The 23,528-nt window shown below is 41.8% G+C and overlaps 1 protein-coding gene across 3 annotated transcripts; it reads right to left on the bottom strand.

Annotated features, from left to right (window-relative positions):
- Positions 1 to 4,993: 4,993 nt before the first annotated feature.
- Positions 4,994 to 23,267, bottom strand: wts (serine/threonine-protein kinase warts). Of its 3 annotated transcripts, none has more exons than XM_070206807.1 (9): positions 23,141 to 23,267; positions 15,879 to 16,974; positions 9,329 to 10,834; positions 7,440 to 8,343; positions 7,246 to 7,366; positions 6,659 to 6,774; positions 6,522 to 6,600; positions 6,255 to 6,450; positions 4,994 to 6,197 (listed from the first exon to the last, which is right to left on the bottom strand). In XM_070206807.1, exons 2-9 carry the CDS (start codon positions 15,999 to 16,001, stop codon positions 5,796 to 5,798), a joined length of 3,447 nt encoding a protein of 1,148 aa, XP_070062908.1. In that variant the 5' UTR covers positions 16,002 to 16,974; positions 23,141 to 23,267; the 3' UTR covers positions 4,994 to 5,795. The 3 variants fall into 3 exon arrangements, with proteins under 3 accessions (XP_070062908.1, XP_070062909.1, XP_070062910.1); XM_070206808.1 differs by having other exon boundaries at positions 23,017 to 23,253; XM_070206809.1 differs by having other exon boundaries at positions 23,021 to 23,253.
- Between the last annotated feature and the right edge of the window lie 261 nt (positions 23,268 to 23,528).

Genomic DNA, 23,528 nt, shown 5'->3' with positions numbered 1-23,528 from the left:
TCATATCTCCGTGCGGAGTTATGTCGTTTTGGAAGGTTATATCTCCGCGTAGAGTTATGTCGTTTTGGAACGTCATAACTCCTCGCGGAGTTATGTCGTTTTGGAAGGTTATATCTCCGCGTGGAGTTATGTCGTTTTGGAACGTCATATCTCCGCGCGGAGTTATGTCGTTTTGGAACGTCATATCTCCGCGCGTAGTTATGTCGTTTTGGAAGGTCATATCTCCGCGAGCAGTTATGTCGTTTTGGAACGTCATATCTCCGCGCCTTTTGGAACGTCGTTTTGGAACGTCATAACTCCTCGCGGAGTTATGTCGTTTTGGAAGGTTATATCTCCGCGTGGAGTTATGTCGTTTTGGAACGTCATATCTCCGCGCGGAGTTATGTCGTTTTGGAACGTCATATCTCCGCGCGGAGTTATGTCGTTTTGGAACGTCATATCTCCGCGCGTAGTTATGTCGTTTTGGAAGGTCATATCTCCGCGAGGAGTTATGTCGTTTTGGAACGTCATATCTCCGCGCATAGTTATGTCGTTTTGGAACGTCATATCTCCCCGCGAAGCTATTACCCATCATACCGCCTGGAGTTAAGTCGTTTTGGAAGGTCATATCTCCCCGCGGAGCTATTACCCATCATACGGCGCGGAGTTATGTCGTTTTGAAACGTTATATCTCCCCGCGGAGCTATTACCCATCATACCGCCTGGAGTTATGTCGTTTTGGAACGTCATATCTCCGCGCGGAGCTATGTCGTTTTGGAACGTCATATCTCCGCGCGGAGCTATGTCGTTTTGGAACGTCATATCTCCGCGCGGAGTTATGTCGTTTTGGAACGTCATATCTCCGCGTGGAGTTATGTCGTTTTGAAACGTCATATCTCCCCGCGGAGATATTATCCATCATACCGCGCGGAGCTATGTCGTTTTGGAACGTCATATCTCCGCGCGGAGTTACATCGTTTTGGAAGGTCATATCTGCGCGCGGAGTTATGTCGTTTTGGTACGTCATATCTCCGCGCGGAGTTATGTCGTTTTGGAACGTCATATCTCCGCGCGGAGTTATGTCGTTTTGGAACGTCATATCTCCGCGCGGAGTTATGTCGTTTTGGAACGTCATATCTCCGCGCGGAGTTATATCGTATTGGAAGGTCATATCTCCGCGCGGAGCTAGTACCCATCATGCCGCCTGGAGCTATGTCGTTTTGGAACGTCATATCTCCCCGCGGAGCTAGTACCCATCATACCGCCTGGAGTTAAGTCGTTTTGGAAGGTCATATCTCCGCGAGGAGTTATGTCGTTTTGGAACGTCATATCTCCGCGCAGAGTTTTGTCGTTTTGGAACGTCATATCTCTGCGCGGAGTTATTTCGTTTTGGAACGTCATATCTCCGCGCGGAGTTACATCGTTTTGGAAGGTCATATCTGCGCGCGGAGTTATGTTGTTTTGGTACGTCATATCTCCGCGCGGAGTTATGTCGTTTTGGAACGTCATATCTCCGCGCGTAGTTATGTCGTTTTGGAACGTCATATCTCCGCGAGGAGTTATGTCGTTTTCGAAGGTCATATCTCCGCGAGGAGTTATGTCGTTTTGGAACGTCATATCTCCGCGCGGAGTTATGTCGGTTTGGAACGTCATATCTCCGCGCGGAGTTATGTTGTTTTGGAACGTCATATCTCCGCGCGGAGTTACATCGTTTTGGAAGGTCATATCTGCGCGCGGAGTTATGTCGTTTTGGTACGTCGTATCTCCGCGCGGAGTTATGTCGTTTTGGAACGTCATATCTCCGCGCGTAGTTATGTCGTTTTGGAACGTCATATCTCCGCGCGGAGTTATGTCGTTTTCGAAGGTCATATCTCCGCGAGGAGTTATGTCGTTTTGGAACGTCATATCTCCGCGCGGAGTTATGTCGTTTTGGAACGTCATATCTCCGCGCGGAGTTTTGTCGTTTTGGAACGTCATATCTGCGCGCGGAGTTATGTCGTTTTGGAACGTCATATCTCCGCGCGTAGTTATGTCGTTTTGGTACGTCATATCTCCGCGCGGAGTTATGTCGTTTTGGAAGGTCATATCTCCGCACGGAGTTATGTCGTTTTGGAAGGTCATATCTCCGCGCGGAGTTATGTCGTTTTGGAACATCATATCTCCGCGCGGAGTTATGTCGTTTTGGAACGCCATATCTCCGCGCGGAGTTATGTTGTTTTGGAACGTCATATCTCCGCGCGGAGCTATTACCCGAGATATTAAAAAAAAAATCATCGAAAAAGTTTCTATTTTCGCACCGACCCCGATTATTGGACACTCGGACAGCTAAATATTTTGACAGGGCAACAATTAAATCAAATATTCTCCCAAACTATATATATGCCAGAAGCACCTGCTGCCAGTGCTGCATCCACAAATAAGCTGATAATATAACCCACACAACTTAATCTGCCGTTAGTTAGTTTGAGGTCAATCCTGGCCATTTGGACAGCCGGCCAAAAGTTTTCTTTTCAAATGCAACAACAATAAATTGTCTAGAGTGTAAATTGATTGACGACACACTTGGGTCGACATTACACGAGCTCAGTTAATAGTTAATTAGCTTACTTAAATCCAAAACTACAATACACTTTTCGGCAAAAGTGTACGACTTCTAGATACCCTACACGCTTGTATATATATGCTAATATTGGCTAAAATACATGATTATTTATTAGCTATCAAATCCATATGTAGTATTCTTAGCTTCTTGTCTTTTATTAACCTTATTGGATCAAAGATATTCAGGCATTATTTATTGGGAGCTAAACTATTCTTCCAAAATATTTTGTGACATATTTATATGTAAAATAACGAAAGCACACAGACTCTCAGTTAAGATTATTTTATGGTATAAACTAAACTGAACGGAAGTGATTTTGACGAGATTGAAGCTCGGCAAAAATCGCATACATTTACACCCACACACATTTTATTTATTTATTTATTTAATTATTAATGGTCGACAAAACGAGTGTCTTCCTCATTATTCAAAAGATTATACAATAGAATTATATGCTAACAGCCTAGTTAAAGGATACAATTTTCTAAATAGCATCACCGACCGATGGAGGTGTTTTATTTGCCAGTCCGGCCAGCTGTGCCCCTTTTCACAGCTAATTTTGTCAGTGACGCTATTGGAGCCTACATCTAAGCAGAAGGTTGTAAGTAGGAAAAAAGTGATCTCAGGTAAAATTAAAAATAATCTTAATTTGCTGTATTAATAAAGAAAATACAATAAATAGGAAAAAAGAAAGTAAGAAAATTGTTAATAAAGTAAAGCAATGTAAGTTAGATAAAGAGTGTTAAGTGGATAGGACAAAGAGAAAAGTAATGGGAAATCACCGACACGGTGGGGGAAAATCTTTCAGCCTGTCCGGCTAGCTATGCCCCTGCTCATAGCTGGGAATGGTCAGCGACTTCCCGAAGGTATCCTGAAAGCATATAATATTCTTTATCTTCAAAAGCTGCTTCAACAATTGCTTTCAGGTGCGAATAGTTTGACTTCAATCATACAAAATATAACAAACATTTTAAGGAAATTTAAAATTTGTAACATAATGGCAAGCAAATTATGGGATCTTGTTAAGATATGACTTATTTACAAGCAGCTAAGTTAACTAGTATATGATGAGCTTCGTCCAGATATTATGATAAACAAAAAGGTTTTCACGCAACCTAATTATCGACTGATCATGCATTTTGCAGTCGCATTTGGAGAGAACGAAACGATTTCGACATATTTAACTGTAACAGAAAGACAAAACTACCCAAATTTGAAGACGATGGACTTAGCACTGAAAGACAATATTGTGGACTTGAGCAGATATTTTCCAAGATATATTCAAGAAACTCAGCATTTAAGAGCTTCACATCTGGCGCTCCCAAGTAATTTCCGGATGCCTAACTGGGCACAAGAACATGTCCAGAGTCCTGCAAAATAGACGAGGGAACTCTTAAGGTGCTACCCAAACCAAAACAAAGAGAAATTACATTTTTTTTACATATTTTGCTTTCCATTTATTAATTTGTTATTGTAAATCGATTGGCCAAGGCACGCGTAGTGTTATATTCATCTTCTTTCCTTTCAGTAAAAACAAACTCGGGCCAATAAGAAAAAAAATAGGTGAACAAATCGCATTTTACCAACGAGCTTACAACAAACAAAAAATGTTTTATGTACCTTTGCTTAGACATGAAAATTACACTAAATTATTGTTAGCGAATTATAAACTAAAAAACATCTTAGCGCTAAAAATGTATTGCATATATAAAACTATTAATTAATTTTCTTTTACACGTTACATTTAATCTGTATATAGATATTGATTTTTGTTGTTGTTTCTCCTTTCATTTCTTATAGAAGTTCTGTTGAATATTATAAAAAAAAAAAACAATTTCATTTGGCATTCAACAAGTTCGTCTAACATTGCTATATATGCAGCTAGTTTTAATAATATTTAAATATATCAATATATATATATATATATAAAATTTATGTATAGAATATGCATAGAGTCTACACGATAGATACATTATAGTTTGTTCTTTTATATTATATTTTATGGGGGAAGAGGGGGGGGGGGGGGGGGCGAGGGGGTGCGCTTAATACATTCAAAGATTGTAGAATGAGCAGTGATACAAAGTGATAGATAGTTGAGTTTAGAGCGCGCCCGCGGGCATATTATTTAAGAGTAGAGTTGTATAGATTAGGCTTATAAGACCCGCTTATATCGCTAACTTGTTGCGATGCTGTGCTCTGGATCGGTTCTCGATGGATCCACGCACAAAATAATTTGTTGTCAAGCTAAAGTTTCAAAGTTACCGTCAATGGCAACAACTTTCCAGCCTGCTGAAATAGTTGCCATCGACTGAACGCTGTAAATTGGTCCAGGCTTAGTTAAATTCGCTTCTCCTATGAGTTCTTTCTAGTATAGTTCTTTTCCTCAAGGCATATGTCATATACATATATATATGGGTGTGTGTGTGTGTGTGTGTAAGTGTGTGTGTGTAAGTATGTATAGCTTTTGAGCACCAGGAAATTGGTTCAATTGGTTGTCCAAGTCTATATAATTTTAACATGTATTCATGGTATATATTAATATTCATTTCATTGACACTCAACGTTAATCAACATAAATATCGTACATAACTATTTGTTTTATATGCATATGTATATATATATTTATATATGTATTTGTATGTATGTATATATGTGTGTGTGTATGTGTGTATATACGTACGAGTACGTGTTGTAGTGTACAAGATCTTTAGTTTACAAAAAATCAAAAGTTATGACTCATTTCATTTAAATTTATTCAGTTCCTGCATTCAAGCATATATATGCATATACATATATGTTTGTATGTATGTGTAGTCCCTTTTCTAATCAACCGTATATCATTTGTTATAAATATGTATGCTATATCTGCATATAGTTCGTCTTGCTGATATGTTTTAATATTAAAAAAAAAAAACATACAAAATGCCAGAAATTTAAAACATAATTTGCTCAGTGCCTTAACATTTTTTTTGCTTCTCATTTTTGGCAACAAATTCAACTAAAACACTAAATGAATATTTTGTTATAAGAAACTGCTTAGACTTAACAGCGCTGCTGTTAATACGCTGTTAGCACACGGCTGTTAAGCTGTGTTTTTGGATGGATATGTGTGTGTGTCTATATGTGTGTATGTGTGTGTGCGCGGTCTCTTTGCACGTGTTTTGTGACTATTTGACTAACAACGAAAATGTTTGATTGCTTGATTGACGGCATCTCAGACAAAGACCGGCGCCTGGTCGTCCGTCATGTCCGACTGCTGTCGGTCATCGAAAAATCGCCTAAAGGTAAATTCGAAAAATCCATGGAATTGCCTATCATTCAGATCGATATCGTCACCGCTACTCAAATTGGAATCATTCGAGCGCAGCTTGTCGGGATCGACGGGATCAAAATTGGACGTGTCTGTGGGATGCTTTATTTCCGGTATATAGGGCGCCTTCTGCTTGCGCATATCCGCAAAATCGATGCCCTTGAAGAACTCGTGTGCCTTGACCTCATCCACGCTCTTGCCCAGCCGTTTGTCCGCGGAGGCGCACAGACGCCGTATTAGATCCGTGGCCTCGCGTGTTAGTTGCGCCTGCGGCGGTATATGCAACGTCTTCTCCCAGTTTATGACCTGGAATTAATTGATTGTGAACCCAAGGATCGCAAAGAGTATATAAGGTACACGCACCTTTTGCTGCGTCTCCATGGGGCTGTTGGCCAGAAACGGTGGCTGACCCACCAGCATCTCGTAGAGTATGACACCCACGCTCCAGTAATCGCACAGCTGAGTGTAGCCGCTGCGTTCCAGCACCTCAGGCGCTATATAGTTGGGTGTGCCGACTAGCGAGTGTGCCAGGACTCTTTGATGATCGCGCATGCGTCGCCTGTTCAAACGAGTTAAAGGAGGATTTACATTTACAAATGGTTATCAAGCAGCTGATGTGGATGCACCCACCTCTCCAGCACTGTGGGCTTGGTGCCGTTCTCCGAAAAGTCTTCCCAAGGCTCCATGGAGTCCTGTCGCGAATGATTGCCTAAAAATAGAGACTAGTGAGCATCTTAGAGATTATCATACAAAACGGGGCCACATACCATTCTCCTGGTAGTATTTGGAGTTGTGCGTCCATCTAAATCCCGTACATAGACCAAAATCGGTGAGTTTTATGTGCCCGTCCCGGTCGATGAGTATGTTGTCAGGCTTGATGTCCCTGCAAACACAACAATTTATTATCAAATTTTTATGACATTTAATGCAATTTAATTCACGATTTATTACAATTGTTTATGCAACGCATTTCCCTAATTTTTAATTTTATTATTTCTTTTTCGGCTTTCTTCTTTCCTCTTAATTCTCTGCTGATCTCTTGCAGTTTCTTTTCCCCAAGAATTCTGTTCCTCTTCTGCTATACTGCTGTTAAGCCTCTGCTACTATAAATTAGGTACTGCTGTTAATGCTCTGCTTCTGTTATTCATCTCCTGTCTTTTTCATTCGCTGCTGTTATTCCTCTGCTGCTGTTAATTATCTGCAGCTGTTATTCTTCCGTTGCTGTTAATTATCTACTGCTATTAATTAGCTGCTACTGTTAATTATCTGCTGTTTACTCTCCTCTGTTGATTAATTTGTTCCTTTAAATACCCAACAAAAACTAAATTTTCTCACTTGTGAGTACTCAAATTACCTGTGAATGAAGCCCATTTTATGCACACTGTCCACGGCGCATGTGACCTCGGCTATGTAGAAACGTGCCAACGGTTCCTCAAAGATGCCCAGCTTGATCAGCAGCGACATCAGATCGCCGCCTGGCAAAAAAGTGTAATCAGATTATTATAAAAGGATTTCCCATTTAATTAATTGGCATGCCAAGGAGCTTACCGGGTATGTAGTCCATAACGAAATATAAATTATCCTTATCCTGAAAACTATAATAGAGCTTGACAACCCAATTGTTGTCGGCCTCGGCCAGAATATCACGTTCGGCTTTCACATGAGCCACCTGGTTCCGCTTGAGGACATCCGCCTTGCGCAGCGTTTTCATAGCATACAAATGATCGGAGGTGTCGATTTTGCGGACCAGCGTCACCTCGCCAAAGGCGCCAACGCCAATTATCTTGATCTTGACGAACATGCTCTTGTCCATTTTGGCCCGCTTGAGGCGTATGTAGTTGCTCTCCTTCTGGCTGAGCATTTTGCGCATCTCGATTTGTGTCTCATCGGAGAGGCCCACCTTGAGCATTTCCTTTTCCAGCTGATTCTTGCGGAATGTGCGCTGGCGATAGGACTTGATCACATTCTCGATATGCTGCTCCATAAAGAATTTGAATGCCTGCGGCGAGTACTGGCGTATCCGGAACTCTTTGCGCTCCTCCTCCTTCTCCTTGGAGATCTTCTTCCGTTCAGGTATGGGCGAGGCGTGCTTGATCTTCTTGCAGGCGGCGGCTGCTGCGGCAGCAGCAGCAGCGGCGGCAGCAGTTGCTGTCGTCGTGGAGCCATTGCTGCCACTCGAGCTGTTGCCGTTGCCTCCTGCCCCACCGCCTCCTCCACTGCCGCCGTACTTGGCTGGCGGAATGGGCGGCGTTGTGGCCAAGTTGCTGTTGCTGATTTGTATGTTGTTGTTGTTGCTGTTGCCCGCTGGCTTCAGCTCAGGCGGCTGGTTGACACTGTTGTTGTTGTTGTTGCTGCTGCTGCCCAGCTCGGGCGTGGTCACGCGTGCACTTTGATAAGGCGGCGGCGGCGGCAGCTGACGATTCGCATTGCCATTGCTGCTGACAGGCAGCGGCTGTGAAAAAAGAAACGAATTCAACATGAGTTGCGGTTGCCCAAATTTTTTTGTACAGTGAAAACTCGCATGAGGAACAGCTCTGACCAGGCCACAATCTAAACAAATTGTCAAAAGCAACAATTGTGCGAAAATGGGCAAAAAGAAAACTTGAAAAAGTGGAAACTCTATTGTTTGTTATACCCTGAACTCATTAAAAATGGGTATAATAATCGATAAGTTACTTCGTTTCCAAGCAATCGATAAAAATCGATATCGATATCCCGTTTTTTGTGCAACTTTGGTAAATAAGAAGAACTAGAGTCACGAAACATGATATGTTGCTTCTAAAATAGAATATATATATGCATTTGATGTTGGAAGAAGAGGGTTCCCTAGTCGAGAGCTCCCTAGACTAGAACCTCTTACTTGTTATTTATTGATTACGATATCGGCTTTATCAGTGTTGATTCAAAATTCCTTTAAAAATTACATTTCCACCTAACGCAGTGAATTTATCTGTGTTCGTTCAGCAATTCTCAAATGTCATTTAAAGGAGATAGTTGGATAGTTAGATAGTTTAAGGGAATGTCAGACCCCACTTTCGAGATCCATTTATAATGAAAATTTAAATTCACTCGTACTATTATGAATCCTCATTTCCACCTAATGAAGTGGATTTATCTGTGCTCGCCAAGCAAGTCTTAAGTGTTGTGTAATGAAGATATTTGAACATGTGTTTCAAGCCAATCGGTTGGCAAACAAGAAAAACGTACTACAACCCCTTTCCATCAATTTCTCACGCTTGCGGGTGGAATGCTCGTCTCACAATAAGGTAACTGCAGCTGCAGCTAGTTAACCTTTGCGTTATGTACTGCGCATGAATCATCAATAAGTCAATCAGTCAGTTAATTTGCCTCGATAATCTTGCAAGCAAACATCTGCCTAGGCAGGCAAGAACTGGCAGCTGTTCGCTAAAGCGAGCTTTCACTGTAATTAGACGTACCTTTTGTTGCTGCTGCTGCTGTTGCGCCTGCAACTGTTGCTGTTGCTGCTGTTGCGCCTGCAACTGTTGCTGCTGTTGCTGTGCCTGCAGCGCACGCAGTGTCTGCAACTGTTGCTGCTGCTGCTGCTGCTGTTGTTGCTGCTGCTGCTGCTGCTGCTGCTGTTGTTGTTGTTGCTGCTGTTGCTGTTGGAGCTGCTGCTGTTGTGGCTGCGGCGTTGTGGCCGCCTTGGCCTGCATGCTCTTGGCATAGGAGGGCGGTTCCATGCAGACCGCTTTGCCCACCACAGCGCCATTCAGCGCGCTGGCCATTAGCGGCGGGGTTGTGGGCGTGGGCGGCTTCACTGCGCCAGCCACCACCACCGGGCTGGGCCCTAGGAGCGGCGAATGCTGCTGTGCGGCCGCTGCCGCTTGCTGTTGCTGCTGCACCACCGCCGGCGACTTTTGCGGATAGGAGGGCGGTGCGGCGAGCACATGCACGGGCGAATTGCTGGCGGAGGCGCTGACCGGCGACTGGGGCGCCACAGCTGTCTGGAGCACTGGCTTCTGCACCTGCGTGGACTTGACGCTCTGCATGATGATGGGCTGCTGGGTGCGCGCCTGGTAGGCACGTGGCTGCGGCCGGGCGACGCCCGCGGAGGCGGGCAGTATGCCGCTGGCATTGCTCACGGTTATCGGACTGGGCGAGCCCGCCGAGGTGGCCGAATAGATGCCGCTGCTGGGCGATTTGCGGTAATCGGATTGCTGCGATTGCGTCGGCGACTGGCGCGACTGCATGGAGGCCGTGTAGCTGGGCGGCGGCGGTGCTGCGTTCACCACCACCGTATTGATGAGATATGGCGGTGGTGGCTCAACGACGGCGCCGCTGCCCGCGCCCGGATACATGTTGAGCGCCTTCATCTGCTGCGTCAGCTGCTGCTGCGCCTTGATCCCGCTGCCATTTTGCGGTATGACTGGCGAGGTGCCGCGCGTCGTCGGGCAGCTGGGCGTTATTGCAGCCGGGCGATTCAGTGCGGGCGAACGCCGCTTGAACATCTGATTGGTGGGTGGCGGTGGGGGCGGCGTCGCTGAGCTGCCCACCCCGGTGGGATTGCGCGGCGGCGGCGCTGGCGGCGCCGCATCACTGAAGCTGCTGGGCGAGGGCGAGTACTGGCCGGTGCTGGCCCGGCCGCTGAGCTGCTGGTGGGTGTGCGAGTGCGGGCTGTCCGAACGGGAGCTGCCGGCGCCAGAGTCCAGCGCCGGACTGCAGCGCAGATAATGCGTCGGTGTCTCGCGCTCAATGCTGGGCTTGCGTATCAGCTTGGGCGGTATCAGAGCGTTGATCATCTTTGGCACGTGGCCGTTGGCCGTGGGCAGTGCAACGGCGACAGCGGCCGGCGATGGCGGCACGACCACATCCGGCGAGGGAGACGCCGATGCCGATGGTGGCTCCAGTGGCAGCTTTGCGTGGTGGTAATCGGGTGCATCGTTGCGGCCATTGGCGGCGGTATATCGCAGAGGTGTGTAATTCTGTATCGAGAAGCAAACAAAATCGATAAGTAAAGCTGACATGCATATCGATAACAGTAAAAACAATCGATCAGAAAGAATACCCAATAACGGTGTTTCATGCCTATTGCAAATTCGATAAGCTAAGTAAAATCGATAATATCAACCAGCAAAATTATCGATAAGTCTTAAGAAATCCTAAATAGCCAGATTGTTTAAGTTATAAGCTGATAACAATATAGTAATATATAGAAATATTGCGGTTTTTCTATAAATTTAGAATTCAAGTGTTTTACATTTCGTTGAGAGCCAAATATCACTCTTTAGTAGATACATATCTATATATATGTATTGCAACCCCCACTTACTACGCCACTGGCCGAGCAACATTCCTGCGCTGTGAGAAACTTTGTGTATGCATGTACATGTATAAATAGGAGTATGCGTGTGTGTGTGTGTTGGTAGCAGTTCGAAAACTAAACAAAAGGCGCGCATACAAAATAAAAACAAAAATGCGAACAGCGCCTAAAACAAAAGGCACAAGAGATGCGGTGGCCAAAGCAATGAAATCAAATTCTTGCCATCGTTCAGAAATTCCTAAAAGTCAGGAGCACACACACACACACACACACACACGCGCACAGAATCAGAGAGCAAACGAAACAGGCGCACAAGAGAGAGCGCGTGAAGCGATCAACAACAACAACAATGGCAGCAAAGCAATCGCCGGCTGACAGATTGCAGCAAACAGACAACAGGGCAGCCTTCAGTAAGAGTGTATGTGTGTGTGTGTGTGTGTGCACTTTGCTGCTGCTACCCGTTTTACGCATTCTTTTGATGCCAGTACATCATCTTGTTTCTTTTGTGTCTGATCCTCGCATTTTGACTTTGCGTGAGGGATGGCCATAAATATCGTGATGGCAACGTGACATATAATATGCGTATGTATGTCACGCACGATCACGAAATTTAGCGTCTGATCAAATGTTAAAAACGAACGCTGTTAATGTACATACATATGCATACAAACAGATAGACTAGAACAGCTGCTAAGAATAATATAAATTTGAATTTGTGGCAAGATGTTTAAGTGAATTCAAGACAAGACAAATTGAATATGAATCTATAGAAATACACTTGTTATTTTTAGACAACATTTACTACGCATCACTAGTAGATATATGTACACATCTATATACGTACTTTATCTGCTATCCGCCGTTTTAACCCTCAAGTGGGCGAACGTTTGATGTGCGGCCAGACTAATTAAAACCAAGGACGCGAAACCCAACAAAAGATACCCACTCGACAGACTGTGCGTCGCGACTGTGCGCTGTGTCGTCCGCCCTGATCCGATCCGTCTTACAAGCAAACCAATTGATGGCTAATTAGCCGAAAAGCCAATGGGCCCACTAAATCAGCTGAACCGTTAGAGCTCGTGTCACGACAAATTTTATTTCAAATTAAAATAAATTGGATTTGCGAGTAGGTGGTAAACACTTTCGCTAATCCATTTAAACGCCCAGGCAATGCAATTATTGACAATGGGCAATACGTAAACCCAGATACAAGGGGCGAACATTTCGGACATTTAACGCCTTGACCGAAATAACTTTGAACCTGACAATATGTGTGCATAGATATATAGATATTTCATTTGCTTCAAGCGATAATAATATAAAGCGAAAATAATGTGGAATATTTTGTGCTTTTCTTGGCCCATACACATACATAAACATAATTTGGCCAAAAGATACATCAAAATTCTTGGCAACTGGCGAATCTACATCTATACATGCCGCTATATCCCAGTGCTATTGTGTGTAAATATTTGCCCATAACATATATACATATGTATATATATCTGATTTTTTTTTTTTTTTTTTGGGAATGCAAAAAGATTTTTTTTGCTTTTGTTGTCTTTTGTTATTATTAGAGACGGGCCATGTTAATTTCTGGCTTCAGCCGAAAATTATATATGTATTTGTATACTTATTTATTTAGGTGAAAATTCCTAGGAAAATCGCGACGCGTCGCACAGAAATCGCACAAAAATTAAAGCGAAAATCGCACACCAGGGAATACAAATATTTTTTTTTCTTAAACGCACAAAATAAATCTGGGCAACGCTCCCAATTGGCCAATTCTGATGAACTTTTAAATACTGCAGCAATTAGAAAGATATTTTCTGTCCAAAGGAATTAACATCGAATACATATATAATCGAATGATTTGGTGTGTGTTAGGAATACCCCTAATATACGAATCGATAGTATTGCTTGCGGTAACTACAGTTAATAAACTGAAGATGTACACCAGATATCTAAGATCTCTTTATCTTGATTCAGTTTAAACATGACTCACATTTCTTATCTAACTGTGCGCATACTTTTGTCTGCAGCTGTATACGATTTATAAATAGCTTTTGGCTTTATGACAACCAATTAGAGCTTAAAGCCGGATTACATACATACATATGTATGTAATGTGTGTGTGTGTGTGTGTGTGTGAATTGGTAATCCCAGAGCATGGACATTCAAGAACCAATGGGGGGGGGTCAGTTGCGCATTGTTTGATTGCCTTTGCGTGTTGACTAATTTATTTATGAATATATTTTTTGTATTTTGTTACTCGTATTTATATTTTAATTTTTATATTGCCATTTAGTCCCGTGTCGTCGGCATTTGGCGTTGGCGTCTGCTGTAAAATTTATTTGGACCGTTTTGTTATTTTAATTAGTTCTACGTAAGCTATTCAAATATTTATTTATTTATATTAGTTTTTGTCTTTTCTTTTTTTTTGCCTTTATTTGGTTCGAACTCGTGCTTGCCGACTGGTTCGTGTCTCTGCTATGCTCTGTTATTTATAGCATTGTCAAATGCGGCACGATCGTTTTATGGTAGCTGGCGGCTGCTGCTAAAAGTCGCGTCCAAAAGAAGCAGCAAAGCGTGGGCGTGAACATGGCCGCCGAAAGTGTTGAGCGGTCCATGAATAAATTGTATTTACATATTTATCGTTTTGGACAGCCCACATATGGTTTTGGGGGCGGGTGCGGTTGCGGGGGCGTTACAGCAATTCGCCATATATGAGCAGATTATGGCCTGGTATTTAGTGCGCAGCATGACTAATTAGCCAAAGGCCACGTGGCCGGGCGAAAGTTGGCTAATAATGAGAAATGCCAGACTCAATGCCTGCAGCATAAAATTCCAACTGTCAATGTGGCTGGTCATAACAAATTTGCCGCGTCCCGCCGTTAGCAACAGTTTTTTTTTATGGCCCAAAAAAAACCGGCAACTCCTGCCACTACGGTTCTTGGCTCGGGTTTGGCGGCGCGGCTTAGCCACAGGAATGCCTGGCTAATCGTATGGATCGAGCGCTCGATCATAATTTACAATCGCACAAACAGTAGCTGGCAGTAGAATCGTAAAATTTTAAATTAATGACCCGTCAGATCATATTTAAGCATTTTTATGACTTGTGTCCAGTTGCTGCCAACGCTGCCCCAACGTGAGGCTGCACTTTCAGCCGGGCAAAATAATCGATAAGCCAGAGAGCAAACCGTTCATAAATGATTATTTGCCAAGCAGTGTTGGTAAATTGTATGAAAAGATTTTCATAAGTGAGAAATGCAAGCTCTCTTTTGCTCCATTTCGTTATGTGCGCACTTTATCAGCAATGCTTTTGGAGCTTTTGACAGCTGTGACGTCAATGCTTAATATCCAGGCCGATCGCATGCACACACACGCAAAGCTTAAGGCGCGCACGCATGAGGGCGACAGGGAGAGAGACAGAGAGAGAGAGAGAGAGAGCGAAAGATACAAGAGTACTGGACATTTTGTCTTGGAGCACAACTCGCCCACTCAGCTGTCATTAAACCGTTTGTGTGCGTGTGTGTGTGTAATAGCAGAAGGTCAATTGCATTTCGTTGGCAGTTCATTAATTTCATTTCAAGCTCTCTGTATCTATTTTTAGCACAAACAAACACACACACACAGATACGCACACCCACACCATTTCTATTTGCTTTGCCCCTGAGCTGCGACTAACATTTTCTTTTGGTCAGCCTAATTGCTAACTCCTGTTGCGGCCAAGAAGTCGCCCACACGCAGCAGCTGTGACAAATGTCTTGGCCAACATTGATGTATTATTACTGTATTTTAAAGCTTTGGCACAGGTGAACAACAACACGCGGCGATGTCGGCTCGTGCCATGTTTCCACATGGCGCCCACGCAGCAGCCAAAGCTAAATTGTTGTATTTTGTTTTATTGTTGTTATTCTTTTTCATTGCTTGTCGCATGCGACATGCGTTTTATCTAGTTGTTCATTTTTTATTCGTTGTCTTCTTCTTCTTCTTCTTGTTGGTTTCTACGCATCATTTGTAACAAACTGATATATTGCAAGAGAGAGGGAGAGAGACGGAGGGAGAGAGAGAGAGAGAGGCAGATGGAGTGAGTAAGTGCGTGAGTGTTCGTTCGGCTCTTCTTCTTGCTACTTAACACATTCCCGTTCTTTGTCCAATCTTTTTCTTTATTGTGTTTTTTCTATAATATTGCATAGTTAGCTGCGTTAAGTGCGTGACATATTTACAGTTTTCTCAGGGTTTTATGGTTTTCATTATGAATCATCAAGGGAATTTTATTCTCATTATTGCCAGCTAATCAGTGCTCTTGGTCAAGGAAATTCTCAAGTGTGTTAAAATTGAAAGAAGTTCCCCTTCTACCTTCTGTATTGGCACTAACAATATCTGATTAGCGTGTTTCTTATCAATAGTCAAAGTTAATAGCTTCTTGTCATCACGTTTTAATTTTTAATATAAGCTATTTTTACTTTCGACAATCTCTGCAGACCTGCACTTGTATTTTTAGCCTATTTTGATATTATACTTCGGTGTGAAAACTTATTTTCATTTTCAACAATTTGTAATTCGCTCGAATATATGTTCTTACATAATCTAAAATACATATAAATTACTGTATTTATATCTTAATCTTTGTAAGTTTTACCTTTATCAAACAAATACTTTTAATTGATTTCGATTTATTTTCAGTTGTTCATTTCGCTTACCTGATTATTTCTATGATTATTTTGTACTTCGAATCGGGTTAGATCCTGTTTAATGCTCTCGAGCGCTTCCGCTGTGTATTTATCATTGGGGCGACCGCCCCTTTTTTCGCCCGCTGGATGCATTATGCTGCTGCTTCTTCTCTTTGTGATATTTAGCACTCATATCACAAAATGCTGCACACACACACACGCGCACGACACGAACAGACACACGAGCACTCCACTCCGCTCCGCTCACACTCACACTCGCACTCTCACACACACACGCACACACGCACTTAGCAAGACGCAGATGCGCTCACTAAACAGCAGCAGCAGCAGCAGCAGCAGCAGCAGCGATTTAATTTAAATAAATACTTTATGCTTATTTCTGTGTGCGTGTGTGTGTGTGAGAGAGAAGCTTTTTCTTCTTCTGCTTCTTGTAGCTGCTGTTGTCGTTTTTGCTTTTGCTGCTGTTGTTGTTGTTGTTGTTGTTTTTGCTGTTGTTGTTGTGGTTTTGTAGTATGCTTTTGCTTTGATTTCAGGCACTTTTTTGCTTTTGTATTTGAAACGTGTGTTGACTTTTCTTTTATGATGAACTACTTACTAGCCCCGGCTTAAGGTAAGTATGCGTCTATTAAGCTTTATTAGGTTTTATTGTCGTTGTTTTTGTTGTTGTTTTGTTATGTTTTTATTTACCACTCGCTAAATTCTTCACTAAGGCACAAATCATTTGCATTACAATAAACACATATTTTGCTGCACAAATTCATTTTGCATGTAAATATATTCACAGATATCTGTGTAGGCTGTTAAGTCTTCATGTTGTATCACATTTTGCGCTGCTGCCCCTTTTATTCACTTCATTTTATATTTTATCACAAATTCTGGCACTCATCATCATCATCAGCAATACAATTAATATTTTAGGCGGGCACTGGAAGTCACTCGATGAATGAATTTGAATACGAAAGATACGTATTCAATATGTAAGTATGCATGTATGTATGTATGTTTGACAGACGTTGATTTTGATTTGATTTAGCCGAGGTAGAGCACAACACTCGGCTTGACGGAATTTTAATTAATAATATACACGATCGATGTCGCCAACTTGCTGAAAATAGACAGAAAACAGACACGATATAAAATAACTTAAGCTGTCGAGGAGAACCAGCGCAAGGGTGTTTCGAGCTAGCTAGATACCCTGTACGAAATCATTCAGTAAACACAAGCATACAATTGAAACATATTTAGTTTTCGACTCTATATATGTATACCCTATATATATATTTGATTAAGAACAACCTACATGCCAAATTAAACGATTCCGCTAAACAGAGTTTTAACAGTACTTTTACATACAGTACTTTCTACATATTTAATTCCATGCACACTACCGCTTACAGTCTCTGATCTGGAGTAGGCCTTACATACATACAGAGATCACAAATATATATATATATATCACATGTATTTTCTCGACTGTGCATTTGCTTTTTCTTGAATGTTACATAAAGTTTCCAAAAGGGATCATACTCTTGATGACAACATTTGCGTTACAGGGTATTCCAAAAATTGTCACACGCTATGCAGATGCGACGCGTTTTAAAGGCAACTAAGCAGCTCCATCACTCATGCACACACACACACACACACACACACACACACGCGCAGCACTCATTTACATGCCGAAGACGTGAGTCAGAAGAGAGACACGCAGCCATCCACAAAATGCTGTTGTTGAAAATTCTGTTACAGTTTTTTTTTTTTTTTTTTTTTTTTTTGTTGAATTGGCAGCACTCGTCATATTGGTATGATTTGCACGCTTTGCAAAGGTGACTCTCAACTGGAAATTTGGAAAGTCTGGCGGCGCATGATCATAATTTATGCATCGAGTAGCGCATTATGTCATAACAATATTCCGGGAAGCGTATAAATTCCCTCAAACTCATTTTTATGACGAACCATTAAATTCACACATTACCAAATTGACGAATTAGTGATGGGCTTGGGGCAGGGTTGAGGGCAAGGGAGGTATTGGCGTGCGCACCTGACTATGAAATCGAGCCATCTACAGGTACACACACACACACACACACACACACACACACAGCTGTACAAATATGTAAACAAACAAACGAAATAGTCGAAAATATTTCACCAAACTGTGCCAAGTGCAAATGAGTAAACCGAAAAGCAATTGCAGCTCTGTTTTATGTATGCAAAATATTAACAATGTATTTTAACATAGATACATTCATATTAAGTACATAAAATCTGAAGAAAAAACGACTCCAATAAGCAGCTTGAGTTACATAAAGACATGCACAACAACATTTAGGCAAAGCTCCCTTGTAAGGATAAGAGCGTAATGTAACAGTGCGCTACATTTTTACTCTTACTATGTTAACGTAACATAGTTTACAGCTGTTTACATTTAATGTTTAGGCCTTGGAATGTTGACGAACATGCAGCTTATTGCATGGAAAGTGAAAACTGTAAGTGGATTATTATCAAGACTGTTGCAACTCTGATTAATTTATAATATTTAAGTAAAACTTTAATGCAAAATAAAGCTGTCAAAACCTGAGAAATTATAAGGACTGGTTTATTGTCGTGTCAACTTTAATGTTAATGTCATAGCTGTTAATATAGCATAGAACTGTAATAACAGCGCTCAGCTGTTAAACCTGCAAGATACCTAATACTAATTGAAGTCTACCTTGTTTTCTTTTGATTAATTTATATTTAAGTTAAGCTTTAATCTTAATGTAGAAACGTTAAAAGCTTGTAACTAATCGTTTCCCCTACAAGCTTATCTCTTTTTAATTATCTGCGACTAAGAAAAATGATAATGAATTTATTGTAAATCAGATTCATTTATAATACCGATAGAGGAGCTTCGTATACAAGTATTTGTTGCTGCTTTGGGCTAATCTGAGCTGCTGGAATGTAAGACTGTGTACAATTCGTACATGTATGTATGTTTTTATATAGGTATATCATCGTAAATGTCTGTTCGTAAATTTAGCTTGTGTACATATTTTGCACTGACAAAAGAGTTTAATTATTTTGTTGACAAAAGTTAACTTTTGCGCCTTGTTTTGTTGACGCTACGCATTTTGCTATAGTGCTGTGGAATGCTGAATTTAGAGACTTCGGATGTAGACGAGTATATGTACATACTTAGATAAGCGAGACTGAAGGTGCTTGGGATAATAAACAAACACGCGCCAAATCCAAATGTCAACAGTTGCCCCCCCCTCTCCCCTCTCCCCATCCCTCGCACCGGCGCAATTGTTGCACACCCAAGAGTTTATTTATTTCTTTTTGACAATTTGGGAAATTTTCACATTCCATACATTCCGAGAGAAAAAGATATAAATATATTCAATAACTAATTAACAATACAAATAAGCCAAGGCAGAATACAGACACACACACACACACATACACACTCAAGCACGCATATACAATTGTGCACATGTGTGTGTGTGTGAGAGAGTGAGAGAGAGAGAGAGGGGGACTTTTTGATGCGTTATTAAGCGGCTCGTTGAATGCGACGCTATTGGAATTTTTAATTGTTTAATTGCGGCCAAACTTTTGCTCGCTTGACTTGAAAGGCAATATACCGAATTTTCGACATTTTTATGAGCTATTATGAGCATTAGACAATCATAGGTAATACGAAAATCACATCAGACAATTGCCTGAAGCACAGACAATTCGTTGTGAAAAGAGAGCAGAAGATACATAGCTCTGTCAGGTAGTTTGACAGAAATGTTAACAGCGCTGCTGTTGATTACATGGCCTCTGTTAGGCTGTATGTTAATTTCGCATGTAAGAGCCTATTTTTAGTTAGTTTCTCTATTACACTCAAACGATACTAAAAATCATCGTAAAAATGCGTGAGCTTGTGCGACTGTCCGCTTGTGTGTGTGTGTGTGTGTGTGTGAGTGTTCGGATGGGTGTGTGTGGGGGAGTCGCGTGCGCCAGTAAAAAGCATAAGAAATTGGCCATCAAAATGCAAAGCAAGTGCAAAAGCAAATAAAATACATAACAGAAATGCCACTCGCAGGCCAAAGAGAATAGCGCAAACAGAGAGGAGTCCGAGTGCGAGAGCAAGCTCTCTCTCTACACACACACACACATGCAGAGGTGATCTCGCTCGCTCGTTCGCCTCACTGGGCAGAAGATAAAAATAGTATTAGTTGCTGATTATTATTGCAAAAATGCGCATTCCTCGGCGACTTATCCCCACAAGGCGGCTGCTGCTGCTCCACTCTACGCGCGCTCCGTGTTTTCGTTTCGTTTTCCCTTTTTTCATGCACACACACACACACACACACTCGCACATATGTATGTACGTGTGCAGTTGCAGCAGGCATGTTTCAAAATGTGTGGAAAAAGAGAAGAAAAGAAGAAGAAAAAAAATTGAAGCAAGAAGCAAGAAAAACGAGCTAAATTGCATTTTCGTCGTCGCCGACGTCGTCGTCGACGTTGTCGCTCGCCGATTGCAACTTGCAGCAGCCAGCGACGACGACGTCGCAAACAGTGGCGTGCTTCTAGGAGGGGGGGGACAGCCCTCCCTCTCTTCCTCTCTAACACTGAACGCGCTGCCTGCCATCAATGGCCAAACGCCCACCCAGCGCCGCGCGCTGCCCCCTTCACCCTAACACAACACAAACTAGCCGCAGCAGCAGCAGCAGCAGCAGACTGGCCCCGGCTTGACTTGGCCTGGCCAGGCCTGGTCACTTTTTATCGTTCATTTACTTTTAAAAAGCAGCAGCAGAAACAACAACAACAACAACAACAACAGATCACTGTATTTATTGCCCTGCTCATGCCTGGACTCTGTGTATGTGTGTGTGCGCGCGTGTGTTTTTGGAATGCACACGATCACATAGACAACGCCTCACCTGTTTAGTCGCTGCCTGCAGGCGGAGCAGCCCACAAAAGCAGCAGCAACACACACAAGCACACACACACACACGTACACACACACACACATTAATCCACTACGAATTGCATGCTGGAATGTGAATGGAATCTCAACAATTTTCAGCGTCGCTGACGTTGACGCCGCCGACGTCGCCGTCGTCCGTTTGGCGCAACTTTTTGCACGTCAAGCCGAAAAAAACAAAAATTAAATAAAAATAAATCACGTAAAAAGCAACAACAGACAATTGCAACATTTACATTTCAAATGCACACATGCAAATACATACGCCTATGTATGTCACACTGTTAACAGAGCCCAAACATAAATAAGCTGCTTGAGAAATTATTGTCGCACTGACATTGAGGCGAATTTCTCGACAGCAGCGGCAGCGGCAGCGGCAGAGGCAGCGCAGCAGCTGCGTCGTCGCTGATGCCTCTAATTACGAGCGCACCCGCAGTTGTTACTCTTCTTCTTCTTCTTCTTCTTCTTCTTGCTGTTGTCTTGCAGTTACTTGTGCCACATTTTGCATCTCTCATATTTACATTTACATTGCAAATACGTTGTGTTTTTCTCAATCGTAGGGGTATTCCTTTAAGTCGCACAATTTATTTTGCCAAGCATAATCGCATACGGTAACACTTGAAATGCATCTCAAATAAATATAAATCGTTCAATTTGGAATTATAAATATATTTTTAGATTGAAATTCTATTTTTATAGTTTTTAAATCTCTCAATAGAAATAGGAAACTTTAATAAGTTTCTTTTATAAAGGTACATTTCAGAAATATTAAAAATTGCCCAATTTAAACCAAATCGTTCCAGTTTACGAATCACAATCACGTTATTTATTTTAAGCGTTATGTGCAACATTTACTGCCTACTTTTGATAATTTTTATTTGCGCTAAAAGATAAGAGTGCAACAATTTCTGTTGACATTGTTGTATTCAAATTGTTTTTCTTTATTTAACTTAGATCACATTTCAGGTTCCCTGTATAAACAGATTCACCTGCCGTATAATTGCGCTACTAAACGATACACTCAGGTATACATATATTGGATGACAGCAAACTGATTGTTTTCCCAGCTTGTTCTACTGTTTATGTTGTCACTTGTTTATGAAGAAACCCAACATATCGAATGAACAGTTGTTTAATAGCTCCTTATTTCCCATTGTTGTGAAGGCAATTGTCTATATTGGTTCATTTAAGCTAGCAGAAGTATCAAAACACTTCCTAAAAATACGAGAGCTTAGCTAAATATTACGATTCGTTTCACCTGTAGTTGTTATCGATAATACTTTGATACATGTGTAAAATATTTTAAAATGAAATTTATACAACTTTTTAAAAAATGTCTGGTTTCATTAGTTATCGATAACATTGTGTGAGAAACACGTAACGTCTGCTCGTGATATCGATAACATTGTAGGCACAGAAAACTTGAAGGGACTATCCCTAATATTCCAGGCAGCTGCCATGATAAGAAGCTGTTGTTTTTGCTATTATTATTATTCTTCCTCTTGCAACCAATTGTTTGCGTTTGATTTTTTTTTTACATTTACTAACTGCGGCTATTGCTAGTTATTGCACTTGTTTTACGCCCACCAAATGATGAGTTTTGACACCTGAATTATTACGGCAATTAGCCGCAGATGGCGTTGGCATTTGAGAATGAGTACGGGACAGCGGGGAGCGGTGCATAATTATGCACACATGCAAACACACACACACACACACGCACACAAAACAAATGCAACAGAATGAAAAAGGGCTGGAGCAAGGGCGTGCAGCTAGAGCGGAGCAGTTGCAGCTGAAGAATTTAATCCGATTTGTAGTAAAGTAACGAGCGCGCAGATGTTGCGAGCAACGACATCGCAGAGCGTAGGGGAGGGGAGGGCCTTAGAGTTAGGAAAAGCAACACACGCACACCACCACATACACACAACTACACTCGCACACACACACACACACACACACACTGGCACTCACGAACTGCGCGTAGTGAGAAGAAAAATATGTAAATAGATGAACCGTTGCATGCATTTGGCATTTTATTTTGGATTTTCCACAAAGCTACAAAATGCACTCACACACTTGCGTTTTCTTTGTAGATTTTCTTCAATATATATATATATGCATATATATATATATATATTTTTTTTTTTTTTAGAAAGAGAAACAGAGCCAACCAGCACAATTGGAAATACATACATACACGAGACACATATACACACACACGCACGCACGAACTGAGAAGTACTGAATTTTCGATCGAAAAGCACACGTCTCGCGCACTATTTTCACATCGTGTCGTTGCGTTTTTCTTGAAATTTACCTTCACGCGCTGCGTTTTTGCACTTTTCACAAATTTTCCTCCACCTCCACGCGCTGCGTTGTTTTAATTAATAATAATAGATGGACGATAGATTGTGGTGGTTGAGCGATAGACTGTGCGCAGTATGTGGTGGTTACACGATAGCATGAATTACAGGCTTGCAGAGCGTTTAGTTATCGAAAACAATATTTAAAGTTGGCAGCGCTGAATCCTTGTAGACAACTAAAAGCTAACTATTTCAAAACGCATGTAATGTTGGCGGGCAGAAAATATTTAAAAATGATTGCTAAATATGTATAAGTAATTGGGAAATATAATGCGTTCCATATAAGTGTTTAACTTCAACATATAAGTTCCATATGTATAATATATTGGTATTTTGATTACA

Source organism: Drosophila virilis, chromosome 2, assembly GCF_030788295.1.
Source record: "Drosophila virilis strain 15010-1051.87 chromosome 2, Dvir_AGI_RSII-ME, whole genome shotgun sequence".
Classification (NCBI taxonomy): Eukaryota; Metazoa; Arthropoda; class Insecta; order Diptera; family Drosophilidae; genus Drosophila; species Drosophila virilis.
Note: the sequence above shows the minus strand (reverse complement) of the source record. Positions and strands in the feature narration are given on the sequence as shown.